Source organism: Triturus cristatus, chromosome 12, assembly GCF_964204655.1.
Source record: "Triturus cristatus chromosome 12, aTriCri1.1, whole genome shotgun sequence".
In the NCBI taxonomy this organism is placed as follows: Eukaryota; Metazoa; Chordata; class Amphibia; order Caudata; family Salamandridae; genus Triturus; species Triturus cristatus.
The window spans coordinates 776,385,228-776,405,193 of record NC_140595.1 but is presented as its reverse complement, the minus strand read 5'-3'; the positions used below and the strand labels follow the sequence as shown (position 1 = coordinate 776,405,193).

The following is a 19,966-nucleotide window of genomic DNA, read 5'->3' as shown; positions in this document are numbered from 1 at the left end:
TACGGTACGGGGAGGGAGATCACCCAGACAGATCTCTAGCTAATACACTCAGGCAAGCACGCACTTCATCCTATATTATTGAACTCCTAGACAACTACTGTAACCCAGTAAAGAGGGCAGGCTGCCACACTAAAACAACTGACTTTTACGCCTCCTTTTATACTGCCACACATGACGGCCCTAATCCCGAGCTGCAAATTTAGCTGGACTCAATTGAGCTAGTGTCGCTGAGTGATGCATACCAGGCAGATCTGGATGAGGCCTTCACTGCTGATGACAACATTCAGGCCATAAATAGAATGCCTGGAGACAGAGCCCCAGGACTTGATGGACTGACGACTTCATTTTACAAGACCTACGCACGTGGTCGAGATTGCCCCCCACCATCTAGCGGTTTACCAAGAATCTCTAGAACGTGGCTCTTTGCCTCCGACAATGGGCGAAGCCATGATAATATTGCTCCTGAAGCCAGATAAGCCGGACAATAAGTTTGACTCTAACCGCCCAGTCTCACTCATTAATATTGACGCCAAAGTTCTTGCTAAGCTGCTTGCTACCAGGCTGCAACCGCTCCTTCCACTCATCGTCAGGCCGGACCAGCCGGGGTTTATCCCAGGCAGATCCACAGCGCACAATCCAAGCACATTCTTTTCCACACTGCACCAAATCGACCCCCAATTACCAGCCCTCGCAGCCTTCCTAGACGCAACCAAAGCGTTCGATTCATTAGAATGGCCATACCTATTTACCATATTATCCAGGCTAGGAATTAGCTCCAACTTCATCCAGCTAATCCGATTGTTCTATACCCAACCCACTGCGCGACAAAGTGAATCGTTTGCTGTCTGACCCATTCCCAATAACACGTTGCACTATGCAGGGGTGCCCCCTTTCACCTCTGCTATTTGCGGTGGCCGTGGAGCCACTACCTGCCAGAATGCGCCAGAATCACACAGCAAGGGGTTGGGATTCACAGACAGCGGTTTAATAATATCAATGAAGGCAGATGATATCACCCTATATATACAAGCACCTGAAGAGAACTTAAACCCTGCGCTGAGGAAGGTCCTCCAATTTGGAGTCATGTCTGGAATAAATGTCAATTGGGCTAAATTGACGCTTCTTCCCCTGACTGCCGCCCCACTAAAAATGGAGTTGGACTTCCCACTAACCTGGGCCCGGTTAAGTATTTAGGGATTTGGCTTAGCAGAGACATGCAGGAGATCTGGTGCATGAATTATGGCTGGCATATGGAGTGGCTGGATGGCAGGATAGCCACCTGGTCCAGCCTACCGTTATACCTCGCTGGCAGAATAGCCATAACCGAAAGGGTAATACTACCCAAATGATTATACTAATTTGAAAACATACTGTTACAGCTCACACAAGCATTCTTCAAGAAACTCCGATCCCTGATGGTGACCCACAAGGGCAGGTAAACAGCCATGCTCAACCTGGGAACTCTTAACATTTCCACTTTCGCAGGGATTTGAACTATATGTGCTATGTGGGCAAGCTCAATACCCACACTACTGGGTCCACCTGATTCTGTTTCAACCTCATGTAGCATTGGAGAGGGACGTCGCTGCGCTCATACCGCTGCATGTTTCCATATACCAAACCTATCAGAGAACAAGCAAAGAGATAAACAAGGTGGAATCCCTGTGGTGGGCGTGGGAGGGACTAAGGAGACGTGCAAACATCTCGTCACTCTATACGCCTTCAACACCACTTGCATATTACCCGCTCATTCCCCCTCTACATGACAACGGAGCCATACAACGCGCTCATCAAATGGGCTTAACTACCCTTGGTGATGTCTACCAAGACAATTAATTCCTGGTCCGTCCATTTGGCCCTGGTGGATCCCAGGCACGCATTCTGGAACTACTCTTATATTATAAACTCACAGCAAGATACAGACAATTGCACACCTCCTTTCCGACTGCACCACCCGTCCTGACAGCACTAGAAAATGTATTAACCAACCCATCGCCTCGGAAACTAATCACGCGTCTCTACAACATCACACACGCTACCTCGCCGGTCACAACGGCTAGAGCATTAGAGCAATGGTGTACAGAACTGGACCCGCCCCCCACAGATGAACAATGGCCTATTGCTGCTCAGCTCAAATATCTCTCCCCTAATTATAGACTGTGACTCATACATTTTAAATTTCTCCATCGACTGTGCAGCACACCCCTACAAATGTATAAAATGGGACTGAGGTCAGACGCGGATTGCCGGAAATTGAAACATACACATACGACATTCCTACACTTAGCATGGCTCTCCCCACCCATATCCCGGTACTGGAAGTGTCTACGAGACAATACACGAAGTCACGGGATTCCACTTGGAATGCAGACCACTCGTAGCCCTACTGGGACATGTCAAAGAAGCCCCCCCTAATATAAGCTGTTTATTAGCTATGATGCTAGTGTTGGCCAAGTGCAGAATCGCAATGCATTGGGGATCAACTATGATCTTTCAAATAGACACATGGGTACATGACATCACCTACTGCAAAGAACCTCTCACCAGCTTACTGGGACCTAATGCCACTAGCATCTAGGCCCAAAGATATTTGGGCCCCATTCATAACGTGGGCCAACACGAGAAATGTAACTAAGCTAAACACATCCCAAGATGCAATAGGCACACAACCTTCCACTTCTAGACAGCCCGGACATGGAATCCAAACATATTATGGGGATGCCCACGAGCTGAGAAGCAAAGTCATATCGCAAACCCATCAGGGCAGAGAACTGCTCTAGTATCTGTTCACTGTACTAGCTATCAATAATGTGTGTACCTGTTTATTGCTGATCGAAAGCTTCACCAACGACATGTATATTGTAATTTTATATATTTTGTGCTCTTTCGCACAAAAAGGATCCTTTGGTATGCTGTAACTATGTAATATGCCTTGCAGTACTGAATGCTATTGTTATTGTGTTAATGCTATGGCATGAAATGCATATATGTATGTCCAAAAAACTAAAATAAAATAAAATAAAAAAGAATAAAAAAAAGAAAAGCTGTGTCTTCACCCTCTCTCTCTTCAGTGTCCATGGTTGCACCCTTCAGCTCAGGAATGTATACAATACACTTCCATTGTCCAGGGACACTGTATCACAACCATGATGTTCCAACTAAAACCAGGGACAATCCGAAATGAATCCTGTCAGTCTCAGCTGTCTCACACTCATATCCAAGGAGTCTTGCTACCATGTACGCTTTAGACAACATCAGTTGACATGCTCACAGTATGTCAGTGCTAGGGTCTAAGTGTCTTATACAATTAGGGGCAATAGGCTCCAAACGCAGTCTGAACGGGAGAAAAAGGTCTGTTCAGTGCTAGAATTCTAAAAATTAGATGCTGTCACCGCTGCTTAATGTCAGCAGCCCAGGACACAGACAGTAGTTCTGCCTTAGTTAGATGAACCAGGCTGTGAACCCTAGAGACAAAAGAACTGACCTAGGCGGCAGGGTGCACACTGGATTTACATGTGATCTGGGTCACCAAAAGTCAGAATACCAGATCTCACATGCAGATGGGTCACTCAGGGTAGGGGTCCAATGCTGTTTACCACGGAGGGTATATGCCCATCCCAAAAGCCTTTTACCTGAATGTAAGATTGAGAAAAATAAAGATTTCAATGTCAAAAAAAGGAAGGCTGACCACTGCATGGAACAAATGTTTATCTTTAAGTACTAAATTAGCCAGTCATTCCACCTCTGCTTCCTTCACCCAGAAGTGGCACATTTTGATCATATCCAACATTAATTTAGCAGTGTTGATTTTGGCCTGGGTTAAAAGAATGGCTCAGCCAAGCAGCAACGGTTTTTGATAAAGAGCACTATGAACATATTTGAGATGACTGCATATTCAGTGTTCACACATCAAGTGTAAATCTACTGATACTGAGGCTTCTATGAGCCTGGTGTAACTTTCCAAAGATATCCGATATTATTACCTTAGTTTTAGTCTCTAGTATCCGTGGGCACGATATATATGTCGTGAAAAATATTCCCTCTGAAATATAAATAGCCCTTTACCTACCACAACTGTACCTCAACTCCACTTCAAACAGGTCGTGTCGATCATATTGTTATATCATCTCACCCTTCCACTCACACAAGATCTCCCCTGCTTTATACGTACTGCATTTTGTCGGGCAGACATCTGTAGAACCGCAGTCAGGAACCCAGTGGGGAAAGTGAATGCTGATAGCCAGAAGATGGGCGGAGGATGAGCGATCTCTGCCCACTTTGCAAACTGGTCAACTCGCTCTCTTAGGTCTCTGGTCCAGGATGCTAGGAGCTTATTGGAAGGGTAAGCCTGCACAAAAAAGTAAACTGCTGAATGAAAAAGGAAATATCATTTATTTTTTAGGTTAATTATATGGCTTGTGGAAGAACAAAAGTTACTTACCTGTAATTCTCCAGTATTGGTATCTTTCATAGATTCACATGCCTGAATCATTCCCCGTCGTCGGAGTGGGAGTCCCACGGTACATAAAAATAGCAATATATATGCATATGGAAACCATATCATGGGTAACCTAGAACCAGGAAAAGTAGCCAGAAATCAAAAGGAAAAAATCCTCCACTTTCATGACTCGTCCAAGTCATTATATATGGTCTAAACTACAGCCAATCAGGCGACAGCACCACCCAGAATGTTCTTCTCAGAGGCTCAGGCTCTCAGATTTTCTAGCACAAGTGTGATCCAGAGTGAACAGAGCAGAGAAGAGCCTCTGAGGGGAGGTGGGTGGGTTGCATGTGAATCTATGAAAGATACCAATACTGGAAAACCACAGATTACAGGTAAGTAACTTTTTTTCTTCTCCAGTATTGGGGTATCTTTCATAGATTCACATGCCTGAATCAGAGTAGAGAGCAGTAACTCCATAACAATACTAGTGATATTATCATCACAAACATAAGCATATGCATATCACAGGCAATATGTAACCACAAATATAGATATTTCTATACATATATAACACATATAGATATATATATATATATCTACGCATATATATACACCAACAATCATAGAATATCTGTATGTCAGAAAATAGCACGAGGATGAGGGAAGAACAGAGGCTCACCTTATTTAAAAAGATTACGGAGAACCGCCTGTCCCACAGACTTGACGGCATCGCTGGCAGTTTCCAAACAGTAGTGCCTGGTAAAAGTGTGCCTGCTGGACCACGTAGCAGCTCTGCAGATTTGATGAATAGGCACACCAGCAAACAGAGCGGTAGAGGAAGAGATTGCTCTAGTAGAATGTGCTCTCGGAGTTGTCTGTAAAGGTCTGCCTGCATGCTGATGACAGAAACAAATTGCAGCAGAAATCCAACAAGCAATGGACTGTTTGGATATTGGGTATCCTGTACGCATCTTTCCATAAGCTATAAATAGCTGATCAGATTTCCGTATTGAAGTTGTCCTCTGTAAATAGAATTCGAGACACCTCTTGACATTAAGAGTATATAAAGCCCTTTCCGCAGGTGATTGAGGATTAGGAAAGAAAGTTTTTAAAAGATCGGGTCGTTGAGATGGAAGTCCGAAGGTACTTTAGGCATAAAAGTGGGGTTAGTGCGTAGCACTACCGAATCTCTGGTGAATTGAAGGTAAGGCGGTTTTATAGTGAAGGCTTGAATGTCACTTACCCGTCTAGCAGTTGTGAGGGCTAATAGTAGAGAGACTTTCCATGAGAGAAACTTTAAATCTGCCTTATGAATAGGTTCAAAAGGAAGGCACATGAGTTGTGAGAGCACAACGTTCAGATGCCAGGATAGAGGTGGACGGCGAATGGGAGGAAACATGCGAAACAATCCCTTGAACTGCTGAAGAGTAAAGAGAGTTGGAACCATCCTGTCGGAATCTGGAGATAGTCGCTAAAAATAACTTAAGGGTAGAATGCGAAAGGCCTGATCTTGCCAAATGCAAAAAGAAAGGCAAAATTTGTTCCGGTTTTGCATGAATTGGATGAAAGTTGGCGTCATGGCACCAAATGCAAAGTCATTTACATTTAAGCCTGCATGTCTTGATTGTGGAGGGCGCTCTAGCATTGGCCAAGATTTCTCTACAGCCCGAAGGAATATCTAAGTGAGCGAATTTCAAAGTGCTCAGGCGCCAGGCTGCTAAGTTCAGGGATGCAGGATCCGGGTGGCAGATCTGACCATTCTGAATGGATAGAAGGTTCGGTATTGGTCACAACTGAATGGGATCGCATTCGGAGAGAAGGAGGAGTTTGGTGAACCAGAACTAGCGAGGCCACCTGGGAGCTATGAGTATTAGGCAACAAGGCTCCTTCTTCATTTTCCAGAGAACCCTGGGAACCAACGGTATCGGTTGAAAAGCGTAGGCATAAATCCGCGACCAGTTCATAAAAAGAATTCCCGCACGATCCCTTGTGGGGAAGCCAACTTGCGAAGAATGGGCATTTGCGGTTCAGACTGGTCGCGAACAAATCCAGATCGGGCCGACCCCACTCCTGAAAAATACGATTCAAGGTTGGTTGATGGAGCTCCCACTCGTGATTGGAAGTTGTCGATCGGCTGAGGGAATCCGCGAGAACGTTGGAACCTCCTGGGACATGGATTGTTGTCAGACTTATCCGATGTTTGATCGCCGAATCCCAAATCTCCTAGGCTTGCTGAGACAATAGTGTGGATCTTGTCCCTCCTTGTTTGTTCAAGTAGTGCATACTTGTTGTGTTGTCTGTCCGGATCAACACTGATGCTCCGAGAATGATGGTGTGAAAAGATTTTAGGGCTAGGAAGATCGCCATCAATTCCAAGAGGTTGATATGCCAAGTTTGTTGCTGAGCATCCCATCTTCCGCTTACCGTCAGTCCTTGCAGGTGAGCTCCCCATCCTTCTAAGGAGGCATCCGTGGTGATGATGAAGCTTGGAGCTACTATTAGGAATGAGCAGCCTGCTGCTACATTTTTCTTGTAAGTCCACCATCGTAGAGCGTCCCTTATTTGAGGAGTGATGTGGATGAGATCGGCGAAGGATCCTGAAACTTGTAGCCACTGTTTGTTGAGTTCCTCTTGCAGAGGTCTCATTCTGAGACGGCAGTTGGGGACCAGAGGAATGCAGGATGAGAGCATCCCCAGAGGCGACTTGAACTGCCGGACTGAAACACACTCTTTTGATCGCAGTAGCTGGGCAAGTTTGCAAAGTTTCAGTTGCCTTTCGTTTGAGACAAAGGCTTGTGTTTGCAAAGTGTCTATGGTGGCTCCCTAGAACGTTCTGTTTTGCGATGGGACGAGGTGAGACTTGTCGAAATTGATGGAGAGGCCCAGAGATTGGAAAAGAGATAGACATCTCGGAGTATGGATGTTTGCGATGTTGAAAGAATTCGCCTTGATAAGGCAGACGTCCAAATAAGGAAAAAATTGAAGTCCCTCCAGCCGAAGGTGTGCAGCCACCGGTGCTAAGACATTGGTAAAGACCCGGGGTGCAGAACGTAGTCCAAAAGGGAGAACTTTGAACTGAAAGTCCCTGCCAGCCACTCTGAACCTCAAGAACTTTCTGTGTCTGGGTAGAATTCGTACATGAAAATAAGCGTCTTGGAGGTCGAGGGTGGTCATATGATCCCCCGCAGTGAGAAGTTGAAGGATTTCTTGCAGAGTTAGCATCCGGAAGGATCATTTTTTTAGATATTTGTTGAGGGAGCGAAGATCTAGAATGGGACGCCATTCTCCCGATTTCTTCTTTATCAGAAAAAATCTGGAATAAAAGCCGGTTCCTCTTTGCAATCGAGGGACTACTTCGATCGCTCCTTTTTGCAGCATCAAATTTATTTGGGCAAAAAGCTCTGAGAGGTGAGCTGGAGGTGGTCCTTTGGGAGGAGAATTCGGAGGAAGTTTCACAAATTCTAGAACGTGGCCTCTGGCTACAATGTCCAAGACCCATTTCTCTTTTGTTATCTTCGACCAGTTTGAGTAGTAACGGGAGATTCTTCCTCCAACTTCGGGGCAAGCGGTAGAGCAGGTGGCAGTTGTCACTGCTTCTTGGACGTATCATGTCCGCGGTAGGTAGACTTCCTTCTATTTTGCGAGTAGGAGGTAGATGGTTGCTGTCTGAATGATTGTTGGCGCTGGGAAGAGTAACGCTGGTTACTTTGATAGGACTGATATTGTCTTTGCTGATTATATCCTCCTCGATTAGAAAAGGATCCGCGGCCTCTCGCACTCCGAAAGGGTGGTTTACGAAACTGAAGCGTTCCGAGAGATCTTGCTGTCTCAGAATCCTTTTTAATGGCCTGTAGGGCCTTGTCAACATGCTGCCCAAAAAGGACTCGCCATCAAAAGGCATAGCAATTATTTTAGCCTAAACCTCCTGGCGAAACGATGTTGATTTTAACCAGCCGTGCCTCCGCAAGACTGCGGCACCTGCCAGTTGTCGAAAATCTGTAGATGCAACATCCACCGATGAATCAATAATCTCAGCCGAGATTCGTTCCCCTTCCTGGAGGATCTTAAGCACCTCTGACTTAGAGGGCTCAGGCAACATGTCGATGTAGGGAGAAATGTCCGACCACATTTGTCTATCATATCGTCCCAAGATAGCCAGTGAGTTAGCTGCACGAACTGTCATCGCTGCCATAGTGGACACCTTCTTTCTAATAGCGTCCAGATGTCTACCATCCCGATCCGGAGGAGCGGACAGCTGAGAGGAGGGATTCCGCGCTGGTCTTTTAGCTGCTTGGGCGATAACTGAATCTGCCTTTGATTGGCCTATCAAGCATGCAGGCGAATTGGCCGGCGCCTTGTATTTTTTATCAAGGCGGGGCAGGTCCGCAGGAACAGAAGCCGGAGCTTTCATGAATAGACCGTACTTGCTTTCTTGGTTGGTCTTTAAAATCATAAAGGAAACAATCATCCTTTTTTGTTTCCATAGGAAGTAGAAAACGCTGTGTAGTCCTCTCCCTAAGAAGGTGAAAACCTCCAATGTCAACAGGAGGAGAATCAACAGGAACAGGAGTTGAAGGCGACAGAGTTTGAATTTGGTAATCTGTCATCCAATTCTCCTTCCTCTCTATCATCATCAGAGGTGTGAGCATCCTGAGAGTGATGCGAAGGTACAGGAGAATGTGGCCTGGGCGACCTCAAAGCTGATGAATATTGAGGCACAGGTGTGGGCGGTTTAGAAGAAGCCGATTCAGATGGAGTTAAACGGCGATAGTAATCGTCCAACATGTACTGCAGATTGTTTAAAAGAGCCAATGGCATTTGGGCCGTAGGAACTGGATCTGGAGCTGAAGGAACCGTCTCCGGACAAAATTCATCATCTTGATCCACATCTTGGTACTTAATGAGGAGTTCAGAAGGGCTCCTGGCGGTACGAAACCTATCTCCCTCATCTGACTCTTCATCATCCTCTTCAGAATCCAGTAGTTGTTCAGGTAACCTAAGAGGAATCTTAGCAGGAGCGATTGTAATTGGAGAAAGCACCTCCAATGAAGATCCACGTCTTTGTAGTAAAGAAGACGTCGCTGTCGACGGAGGCAATTGTATAAATGGTGTCGTAGACGGTGTAGAAGATACTGCAGGTGTAGACGAAGACCAAACCTGAAGAGCTGTACATGAAGATAGTGGTAACGTCGACGAGGTAACCGTCGACGAAGTAGTCGTCGAAGAGGCGGGCGTCGATGGAGTCATCGTCAACGAGACGGACTTCGTCGACGAGGCAGTCGTCGACGAGGCAGTCGTCGACTAGGCAGTCGTCGACTAGGCAGTCATTGACGAGGCAATCGTTGACGAGGCAATCGTCGACGACACTCTTTTAATCTTCATCGTCGAAGGAGCGTCGACGGTAGATTTAATCTCTTTTGTCGACGAAACAGCTCTGACGGCGACAGATACCAGCGTTGACGGTGAAGACGCCGACGACATTATCATCTGTGGCTTTGGCGACAAGAAGGTAGCAGTCGATGTCGTCTTAGCGGCGATGGAAGGCTTCATCGACGAAGGTGTCGTCGTCGAGCTCGTCGACGAGGGACCCCGTTTCTGAGGTAAATTCTTGTCAGAAACCTGCTTTGAAGATTGAGACTTCGCAATCTTTCTCGGGGCGTAGAAGGCATAGTTTTACTCTTAGAAGGTGGAAGAGCCTTTTTTGAAGCAGAAGGCAACTCAGCACTCTTGGAGGTATGCTGTTTCTTCGACACCTTAGCCCCAGGAGAAGATAAATATGTGTCAGCACTCCTCTTTCTAGAGGACGTAGTCTGGACAGAGGCAACACTCCCAACTTCAGATAAGGGATTGTCCTGATCTTTAATCTTCTGTAGCCACAGAAGTAGACGCCCCTCTCTGTCCCTCAGAGTCTTTTGTGGGAAAGTTCTGCAGATCTTGATTTACTGCTTGTATCCTGTGGTCAGGATACAAGCAGTAAATGCACTTCTTGTGGGGATCTTCTGAAAACAGCCGAGCTTCCCACACGATTCACAAGGTCGAAAGAGAGATTTCTTTGAAGAAGACATCCTAACAGGAAAAGTTTCCAAAGAAAACTGAGAAGAACTCCCTTCACACGACGTGCGGTAGAAAATCTGAGAGCCTGAGCCTCTGAGGAGAACATTCTGGTGCTGTCGCCTGACTGGCTGTAGTTTTGACCATATATAATGACTTGGATGAGTCATGAAAGTGGAGGATTATTTCCTTTTGATTTTTGGCTACTTTACTTCCTGGTTCCAGGTTACCCATGATATGGTTTCTATATGCATATATATTGCTATTTTTATGTACCGTGGGACTCCCACTCAGAGGACGGGGAATGATTCAGGCATGTGAATCTATGAAAGATACCCCAATACTGGAAAATATTAGTATTCACCCTCTCACCCTGGCTGCTGTTGTCATTCCACAGTGAATAGAACTGATTGCTAACAATCTCCACAGTGAGCTCACCATGGGTCACCTCTACTTCACACCAACACTTGACTTGTTCCATTCTTCTTATGAGTTATCACACGCTACCTCAACTCCTGCTGGTCCATAATCTGTTCATGGAACACTTGATACTGCTTGACTTAAGTTCCTCCAATTGAACCCAATATCTCGCCTCTTCTCAACCTTTGTAACTAGGTGTTGATCAACTAGGTACTGTCATATTCACTTGACAACAATGTTTTGCTGACTACCTCAACTTGATGCCTTTGCTGGCTCGGGAGAGTCGCAGTATCGTGAATTGTTAGCTTACCTTTGCCCATAGTGGGGGCACACGAGCATCAAAGATACACTGAAATGTTTCTTCCAGACTGGTGGACATGACAACCAGCCCTTGAATTCCCTTTTCCAGCTCAATCAATGAGGACCTGGTAAAAGAAAATCATATGATAGAGCAGTTAGCGTACACCTGAGTGCTGGCAAGAAGAAGCTGCAAGAGAACAAATACAAGTCAAAGAACTATAAATTTTCACATTCAGGCCATACAATCTTAGAACCCTGTGTATCTTACTGTAAGTATCTGGTATCCCTTTTTTTATTTTGGCCAAAGGCTCACATTAATCTAGTGTGTACATGAAGTCCATTGAAGCGAGTGAAGTCCTCCACCTGTCCTGTGATCCAGAGGGACACACCAAGTGTGTCCTCATTTGACTGTCAGTGGACTACAGTCCCATTCATGGGTTCAAAATGTAGCGCTGTGGTGACTGCGTACTGTGTACAGTAGTTGTGACCAGACCTTTTTATTTGTGTCTCTGGAGGGGAGGCCTACTGGCCCAATCATGTAAAGTTCTCTTTCTATGCACTAACCCAGATCCTAGCACTAACATCCTAAGTGTATGATATGTGTGTGGCCTGTGTTTGACATACATTAAGTGTGTGAGTAAACTTTTTTTTCTCAAATGATCTTTTTTTACATTTACTGAAAATATTGATCATACAGTTGACACATCGTAATCAACAAGTCTACTACTTTCCATGACATGAAATCAAATGAGCAATTTATTATTTCAAACTAACCTTTTAATAGTACTGGAGCCCGCGATTGCACACACGAACGCCGTGAGGGAAACGGCCATCAAAGCAGGGTCCCGCCGCCGCCGTGAGGGAAATGGCCGATGAGGGAAATGGCCGAGGACTCCAGCTCCCAGCAGCCCGAGGGGAGGCCAGTGACGCCTCTCGCCTCTGCTCTCGCGACCGGAGGCGCGTTAAAGCCTGTGGCGGGCTCCAGCAGCGTGGGGAGCCCGCGATTGCACACACGAAAGCCGTGAGAGAAATGCCATCAAAGCAGGGTCCCGCCGCCGCCGTGAGGGAAACGGCCGAGGACTCCACCTCCCAGCAGCCCGAGGGGCAGCCAGGGACGCCTCTGCTCTCACGCCCAGAGGCACGTTAAAGCCTGTGGCGGGCTCCCACAGCGCGGGACCCCACGATGCAGACACAAATGCCGTGAGGGAAACGGCCATCAAAACAGGGTCCCGCCGCCATCGTGAGGCAAACGACGGAGGACTCCACCTCCCAGCAGCCCGAGTGGCAGCCAGTGATGCCTCTGTTCTCACGCGTTAAAGCCTGTGGCGGGCTCCCGCAGCGCGGGCATCGCGAGGGCATGCCCAGGCTGTGCCCGTGCCATGCCCGGGCTAAGGGCGGGCCCGTCTGCACCCGTCAGAGCCCGGAAGAGGCTGGGCTGGGCCCCCCCCAACACCTGGTCATCTGCACAAGGTCATCTCATCAAACCCTCAGGTATTGTTGTGCACACCCTTATCCCAGCTATTAGATTGCATTTGTGTTGGACTTGGACCTGCCCGTGTATAATTCCAATTATGAGTAAGCGCAAAGGAGTAGCAGGGACCCTAGACACATTCATCGTGAGAGCTGAATCACTGTTAACCCATGAAATAGAAATGACTGAAAGACGACTCTCTCTAGATCCAAGCACACCGTTTGTCCCTAGGCATCTCTAATTCGGATGGAACCCCCCAACCGCGCCTTTCTCCCACGCCCGCAACCTTGTCTCAGAATACCCCCCCTGGCAAGCACGGATGTAGTACCCTTGCTAATCACTAACGGGCCGAGCATAATTACTAGAGGACGGGTTGCTAAACCTCGTGAAGCGTCTAAGGTGAGAGTACCTCCAGCCAAACGGAAGCGAGGTGTTGCCACCCAAAAATCCAAAAGCATAAAAGGCCCCAGATCTGCCAACCTCGCGGCCCATGCAGCAAACCATGTTATAACACCAATCAACTCTGCTAGTACACAGACCGATGCCATTATTCCAGTAACAATGGAAGATATCACTGGGGATGTCGTACTTGCTGCTGCTGTAGAGAGTGTTTTGGAAAAAGCATTAGCCCACTTCAAAGAACTGCTCGACAGGAATCTTACCTCCCTCCGGGAAAAGGTAGAACAGCTGGTTACTGCCATGGACACCTTAAATAGCCACGGTACCAATGAGACCCCAAAACCGGATGACAATGTGGGGGTGGGCTTTCCTACGTGGGTAATGCTAACTCAAGATCCAATCCGCCAACTTTAAGCTCCAACATGCATGAAGCGTTTTCATCTGACAACTCTCTAACTATTTGCCGGAAACCTAAAGCATTCCCTGCACTGAAAACTAGTACTAAGCAGGAAAACTCACAAGACCCACATGTGGACCCACATGGGGAGCCTATCATGAGAACCTTGGGCCTGTGTAGCAGACAGTCTGATGTTCAGCCTCCGGCACCATACCACCCACACTGTGTGACTCAAACCGGAATATAATAGATAGCGCGAGGAGCAAACGCCCGAGACCCAACACAGATGTTTTAAACTTACCCCCAGCCACCTGCCTCTACGTATTGGTTCTGGCCGGTGTACCCGCTTTATTAGAGGGCCAGAGGGAATCCTGGACTGATCTCCGTAACAAGACGGTGGACTGGCTAACCAATCACAAGAAGTTTCACCCATCCTCTATGAATGAGATCCTCATGGTCCGCCGAGTTGGATGGGTTGGTCAATCCACCAGAAACATCAAAGGGGATTGTATTGTGATTAACTTCTGCAGGCCTCACTTGGTTCGTTGCATCTTAAGTTTTTGTGAACAAACATTCACTCAAAGTTACAGAATCTGTGCGCTCCCCCTGGGTTATTTCTATAAACCGCAATTTAGGCCTACCTATCATATGTTTACTTCGATCTCTGTATCTAACAGATTTCAGGCCTTGTCAGATTGGACATGCAGGATTGACAAACATCCCCAGTGGAACATCGACTTTGCCCTCTGGAAAACTCCCAGGATTCTATTTCCACCCCTCACATCGATATGCCAGTTGATCAGCGAACTACACCAAAAGCCAAGGCCGATACAGACTTCAGTATTCTGAGTTGGAATGTAGCTGGCCTTCAACAGAGGCTTGGCAACCCGGACTGGCTACGTCTAATTAAGGATCAGACATAGTTATGTTTCAGGAGACCTGGGCCACTCAAGATTTACACATTAATGGGTTTCACTGTTATAATATTTTAGCCCCCAGTTCCAAATATGGTGGCTCTTCGGGGGGTTTATTTATCGGGATCAATATTGCTGCTGGGGGCAGCTTCAAGGTTCTGCCCACTAATAATTGTCACTTCCAAGTCCTATTATATAAAAGGAGAGTCTCTTTTTATTTGATTAATTTTTATAATAATGATTTTAACACTATCCCCAATGGGAATTTCATTAAGCTTTTTGATTTCATCTCCCACCTTGATTCCCAGCAAGAATCAGCAAAACATTACTGGCACTCTTTTGGGGGGGGATTTTAATGCGAAACTAATGGATAGACCACACAGCTCAGGGTCTTATAATTCCAGCTCTACTTGCCGTAGGGGCATTGAGCTGGCTATGTTTTTGGGCACGCATAATCTAACCAATGTTGTGGACATTGTTGGAGCAAACCACGCAAATAACCACCCTGTGCCAACGTTAAGTGGGAGGGGGGGTTCCACGACTATAGATTTCTTTTTTATATCCCCCTCCCATCTCGCCGACCACTTAGGGGAAGCTGAAGTCATTGCTACGAGTCAAGGGGACCACAATCCCACCAGAATACGGCTGAGTCTAGCCCCATGGCCCATGTTCACTTCTGAATTTGGGGCCAGGTTTCTAACACCCTCCACTGACAATTTGAGATTAATATGGAGGGATGTCGATAACAAAGATCCGTTTGTCAGTGGTAAAGGGAAACATGCATCTCAGAAACTCATGCTTATCAGCCCAAGACCCACTCCCTGAAGCTGTCCATGGTTTTAATAAACTTTGTGCAACTATAAAGGTTCTTTTATCAAGACCCACTACCCGTGTGAAACATGACCCTGGATGGTTCGACCATGAGTGCTCTGAGGCTAACAAACAACTGCACAGAGCCTTATCATCTGATCCAAGATGTATTTCTGAAGTCAAATTGGCCAGGCAGAGGTATAAAACTGCGATTTCCAACCGAAAAGTAGAAATTTTAAATAACCGTTGGGAGGCACTAGTGATAGCGGCGAACACCAAAAAGGGTGACACATTTTGGTCAGCTGTGAGGGATTTATGGGGCAGCTTCTTACCCCGATTAGCTGCACTATTGCGAGTGAGTCCTGGGAAAAGCACTTTACAGAAATCTATGCTGCACCCGCACAAGAGACAGACCATTTTGAGCCGGGGCCTCTAACCAGAATACAGATGAACCTACCTGAGGTAGAAGAAGCGATTCATCAGAGTATGGGTAACAAAGCCCCCGGACCAGATGGTCTACCTATTGATCTTATTAAACACTAGCCAGACTTCTGGGCGCCCTTACTTTTAAATGTTTTTAACAACCTAATGTATGCTCCATTACCCAGTTCTTGGTTCACAAGCATAATTGTCCCGATTTTTAAAAAAGGGGATCATTCTCAACCCAATTGTTATAGGCCTATCTCCATAATTGATAATACCCTAAAAATCTTAGGCAGAGTCCTATACAATAAGATCTTAGAGTGGTCTGAGGAAAATGGAATTTTAGATCCCTGTCAACTGGGCTTCCGAAGTAAGGTGGGCACCAATGAACAATGCCTTCATCTTAATCTTATCATGGGCAAATACACCATTGCGCAAGCTTCTCCAATCTATCTGGCCTTTATGGATTTTACTTCCGCTTTTGACCTTGTTTTTTTTTTTTTTTAAAGACCTTTATTGAGAGATACACAGTACACAGCTGACCACCTACAACCCAGTGGGCCGGCAGCGGAAGTAATCTTATATGTGTAGCCAAATAACACAGCCCTATGCCGTCAACCCGGGGGTACGGCGGCGTGAATAAACAGGTGTATCACATTGTAGGGAAGATGGACATATGTCTCAGGTTTTAGTGTCTTTTAGAACCACTTTGAACACAAGCATGTGCCCCAACAGGCGTAAACGTGTCTAACAGTCAAAACTCCCCCCCCCCCCACCCTTCCCAACTAACGGTCCACACTGTACGCACTGTAGAACTTACTGCCCGGCGGTGCGACCTACGCATCACCATCTTAACCCTCGGAGCGGCAAGAGCAGTGGTACACTACACATCTCCGGGGTCTGCCCGCTCGATAGATGGAGGCACACAGATGCCCCCTCTGAAATCATTCCACTTGGACCACACCTCGACCCACTTACGGGGGCACCCTCTCGCCACATAGACGGTCTTTTCCTGCAGCATGCACCAGTCCATGTCTCTGTTCCAGTCTGACAACGCGGGCGGAATGGAGCTTCCCCAGAGTCTAGCTATGTTCCTCTTTGCCACCATTTGCCCGAGCGTCACCCAGAGCCTCCCCTTTGGTGGCAGGTCCGTTGGCTCCCATATATTGAGGAGGCACCTCTTAGCCTCCAGGCGAATTTCCACCTCCCACACCTCCTCCATACACCGCACCACCCTTCGCCAGTACCTCTGAACCTTCGGGCAGCCCCACAGCACATGGAAGAAGGTACCTGTGCCACCACATCCCCTCCTACAGAGCGCTGTGTCCGCCCTCCCATCGCGTGAAGTCTCGTACAGGAGATGTATACTCTGTGTAAAATCTTCAATTGGATAAGCCGCAGTCGGGATGATATTGCGACCTCACGCGGGGAACCCAAGGCATAAAGCCACTCCTCATCATCAATCTCTAGGCCTTCGGCCACCCATTTATCTCTGAGGGGAAGAAGCATATCGGGGGGATTGTTAATAAGTTTTTTGTAGGTGAGGGATATGGCGTGTTCCGGGAGGTGTCCGTCCAGCAGCCTGTCCTCAAGCGGGGAAGCTGGCGGCAGTTTGGTCTCAGGAGGGATGTTCGACTGTAGGGAGTGACGCACCTGCAAATACCTAAAGTATTCGGTTTGCGCCAGTTCATATGTTTCTCGCATTTGCTCAAACGTGCGGATCCCTGTAGGGCCCCAGATGTCCTTAATTTGAGAGATGCCAATTAGGTCCCAGTTTCGGAACCCCTTGGTGCGTCCCAGATTGCCCAATATTTCGGAGGCCCAAAGTGGTGTGGCCATTGTGAGGATTCCCGACCAGCCGAGCTTCTTCTGCGCGGTGCGCCAAATCTGTACCGAGTGGAGCGTGGGTCCGGTAAGTCCACGCAGACCTCGTCTCGAGTAAAGCGCTATTTCGTAGTTCCCTCCGGGAAGCAGCCATCTATCCATGCCGTAGGCTGGGTCGTTCCCGTCCCCATACGTCCCTTGGTTTATTGCGGATAGATGGGCCGCCCAATAATATTTACGGATGTCGGGGAGGGCTATGCCGCCATCGTACCACCCCAGGGTGAGCTTAGCCAGTGAGATTCGGGGCGCCCCGGCCCAGAGGAGGTCGCGGAGAGCGGCCTCGATGGCCGCGAAGTAGCTGTTCGGAACCAGGTCCGGGTAGTTTTGCAGCGCATATAGGAACCGCTAGCATCTTAAACAGAGCTGCCCGGCCCAGCAAGGACAGTGGCAGGTGCTGCCAGGATTTAGCCTCTCTTTGGAGCCGCTGCAATGGCGGCTTGAGATTGTGCTCGTATAGCTTGGCCTTATCAGCGGTGATGTAGACACCCAGGTACTTAAACCCGTCCTCCGCTACCGTAATAGGACAAGTGTCCGGGAGAACCGGAGGGTTCCCACGCAGGACGTATAGATGCGATTTGGCCCAGTTGACCCGGAATCCGGAATTGCGACCGAAACTAGCCAGAATGTCAAGTGCCACTATTATCGACCCTCGCGGCCTGGAGAGATAAAGGAGTATGTCATCAGCGTATAGGGATATTCTATCCTCCCACCCCTCCGCCCATGCTATGCCCTTTAATGCGGCATCCTGCCTTATCCAGGCCGCGAGTGGTTCAAGGGAGAGGGCGAAAAGAAGAGGAGAGAGGGGACAGCCCTGCCGTGTCCCCCGTTCCAGCGTGAAAACTTCGGACAGCTTGTTGTTAACCAGCACCCGCGCCAGGGGCTCAGCGTACAGCAACCGCACCCACGCTATGAATTGAGGCCCAAAGCCTAGTTTACGTAGGACCGCGAACATGTACGGCCACTCCAGGGTGTCGAATGCCATGGTGGCGTCCAAAGAGACCACCACCGCGTCCTCCTGCAGTCTGTGGCACTGCCCCAATACCCCATTCAGTCGCCTAATATTTAGGGCCGTGTTGCGGTGGGGCATGAACCCCGACTGGTCGGGATGGACCAGCGAAGGGAGCACCGACTTAAGCCTATTGGCCAGCGTCTTCGCCAGTATCTTGGGCTCCGCGTTAAGAAGCGAAATCGGCCTATAGGACGCACAGGAGTCTCTGGGTTTACCTTCTTTTGGTATTGCCACTATAGTTGCTATACGCTGATCCCGGGGCAGCTTTCCCACTGTCCTGCTGTGATCGAACATAAGTTTCAAATGCTTACTGGTGACGTCCGGCTGGAGCTTGTAAATCTCTATTGGGATGCCATTGGGGCCGAGCGCCTTACCCGGGCGGAGGTCCCCTATCGCTCGCTGCAGCTCGTGCTCGGTGAGCGGGCCATCCAGGGCCTCACGGTCTGCCTCCGATAGGGTGGGCATGCGTATGTCGGTGAGGAGGCCCACGGAGTCCTCTTCCGGCCGATCCGACTCACGCTGGTAGACCTGTTGGTAATGCGTGGCAAACTGGTGGGCTATTTCCCGGGGCTCTGTAATCGCTCTCCCGGACTCGGTGCGTAGCTCGGGCACCACCCTGCCGGCCCGTTGTTTCCTTTCGAGCCAGGCAATAAGCTTCCCGGCTTTATCGCCCTGGTCGTAGATTCTGCCCAGCCGATGGCTAGTCACAGTCTGAGCTTCTTGGGTCATCAATGCCTTGTATTCAGCCGCCTTTAATTGCATTGTGTGTCTGACCTCCCGGTCGCCGCTTTCCGGCGCCTCCCTGCTTTTGACCTTGTTAATAGGTCAAAGCTCAGGTCTATCCTTCTGACCTATGGATTGGATGTATTTTTTGGCACACCTTCATAAAGATCTTAAAGCCCGGGTGAGGATTGGATGTGGGGGTGAAGTTACTGAAGCCATCAATGTAGGTAGGGCTGTCAGACAGGGTTGTGTTTTGGCCCCCCTTCTTTTTATCATCTACATTAATGGACTGAACAAAACTTTAAAATCACTAACACAAGACGTCCCAAAAAGTAATGGAAAATCACTCCCGGTACTACTTTATGGGGACGATGCAGTCCTTATGGGCCGCACTCCGAACTTCTTACGTGTGCCAGTGCAGGGCTTTGTTAATCATATGGACAGCCTGGACTTACGCATTCATTTTAAAAAGTCTTTTACAATGTCGTGTGGCCCAAAGAAACGTTTACTTAGTTCCATATCTGTGAGTAACCAAAGCTGATGAGTACCAGCACCTTTCCCTATCTTGGGGTGGCTACGAACGGCTCCTGGAGTGAGCATATGGCCCACTCCAGGAGCAAGTTCTCAAAGGCCTCCAACTCGATTCTTAGTCTTCCTAGCCCAAAGAGAACAGGTGCCATTTTAGCTGTTTAAAAAGATTTCAAGTCCCAATGTGTGCCAA

At 48.0% G+C, this 19,966-nt stretch overlaps 1 protein-coding gene across 1 annotated transcript in view; it reads right to left on the bottom strand.

Moving 5' to 3' along the window:
- DNAH2 (dynein axonemal heavy chain 2) overlaps positions 1-19,966 on the bottom strand; it is a 2,945,517-nt gene that overhangs the window by 107,768 nt on the left and 2,817,783 nt on the right. Inside the window, exons 84-85 of the mRNA XM_085638712.1 lie at positions 11,226-11,340; positions 4,172-4,348 (exon numbers count right to left, since the gene is read on the bottom strand). Of these exons, the coding sequence (XP_085494838.1) occupies positions 4,172-4,348; positions 11,226-11,340 (292 nt within the window). The remainder of the gene's footprint in view (positions 1-4,171; positions 4,349-11,225; positions 11,341-19,966) is intronic.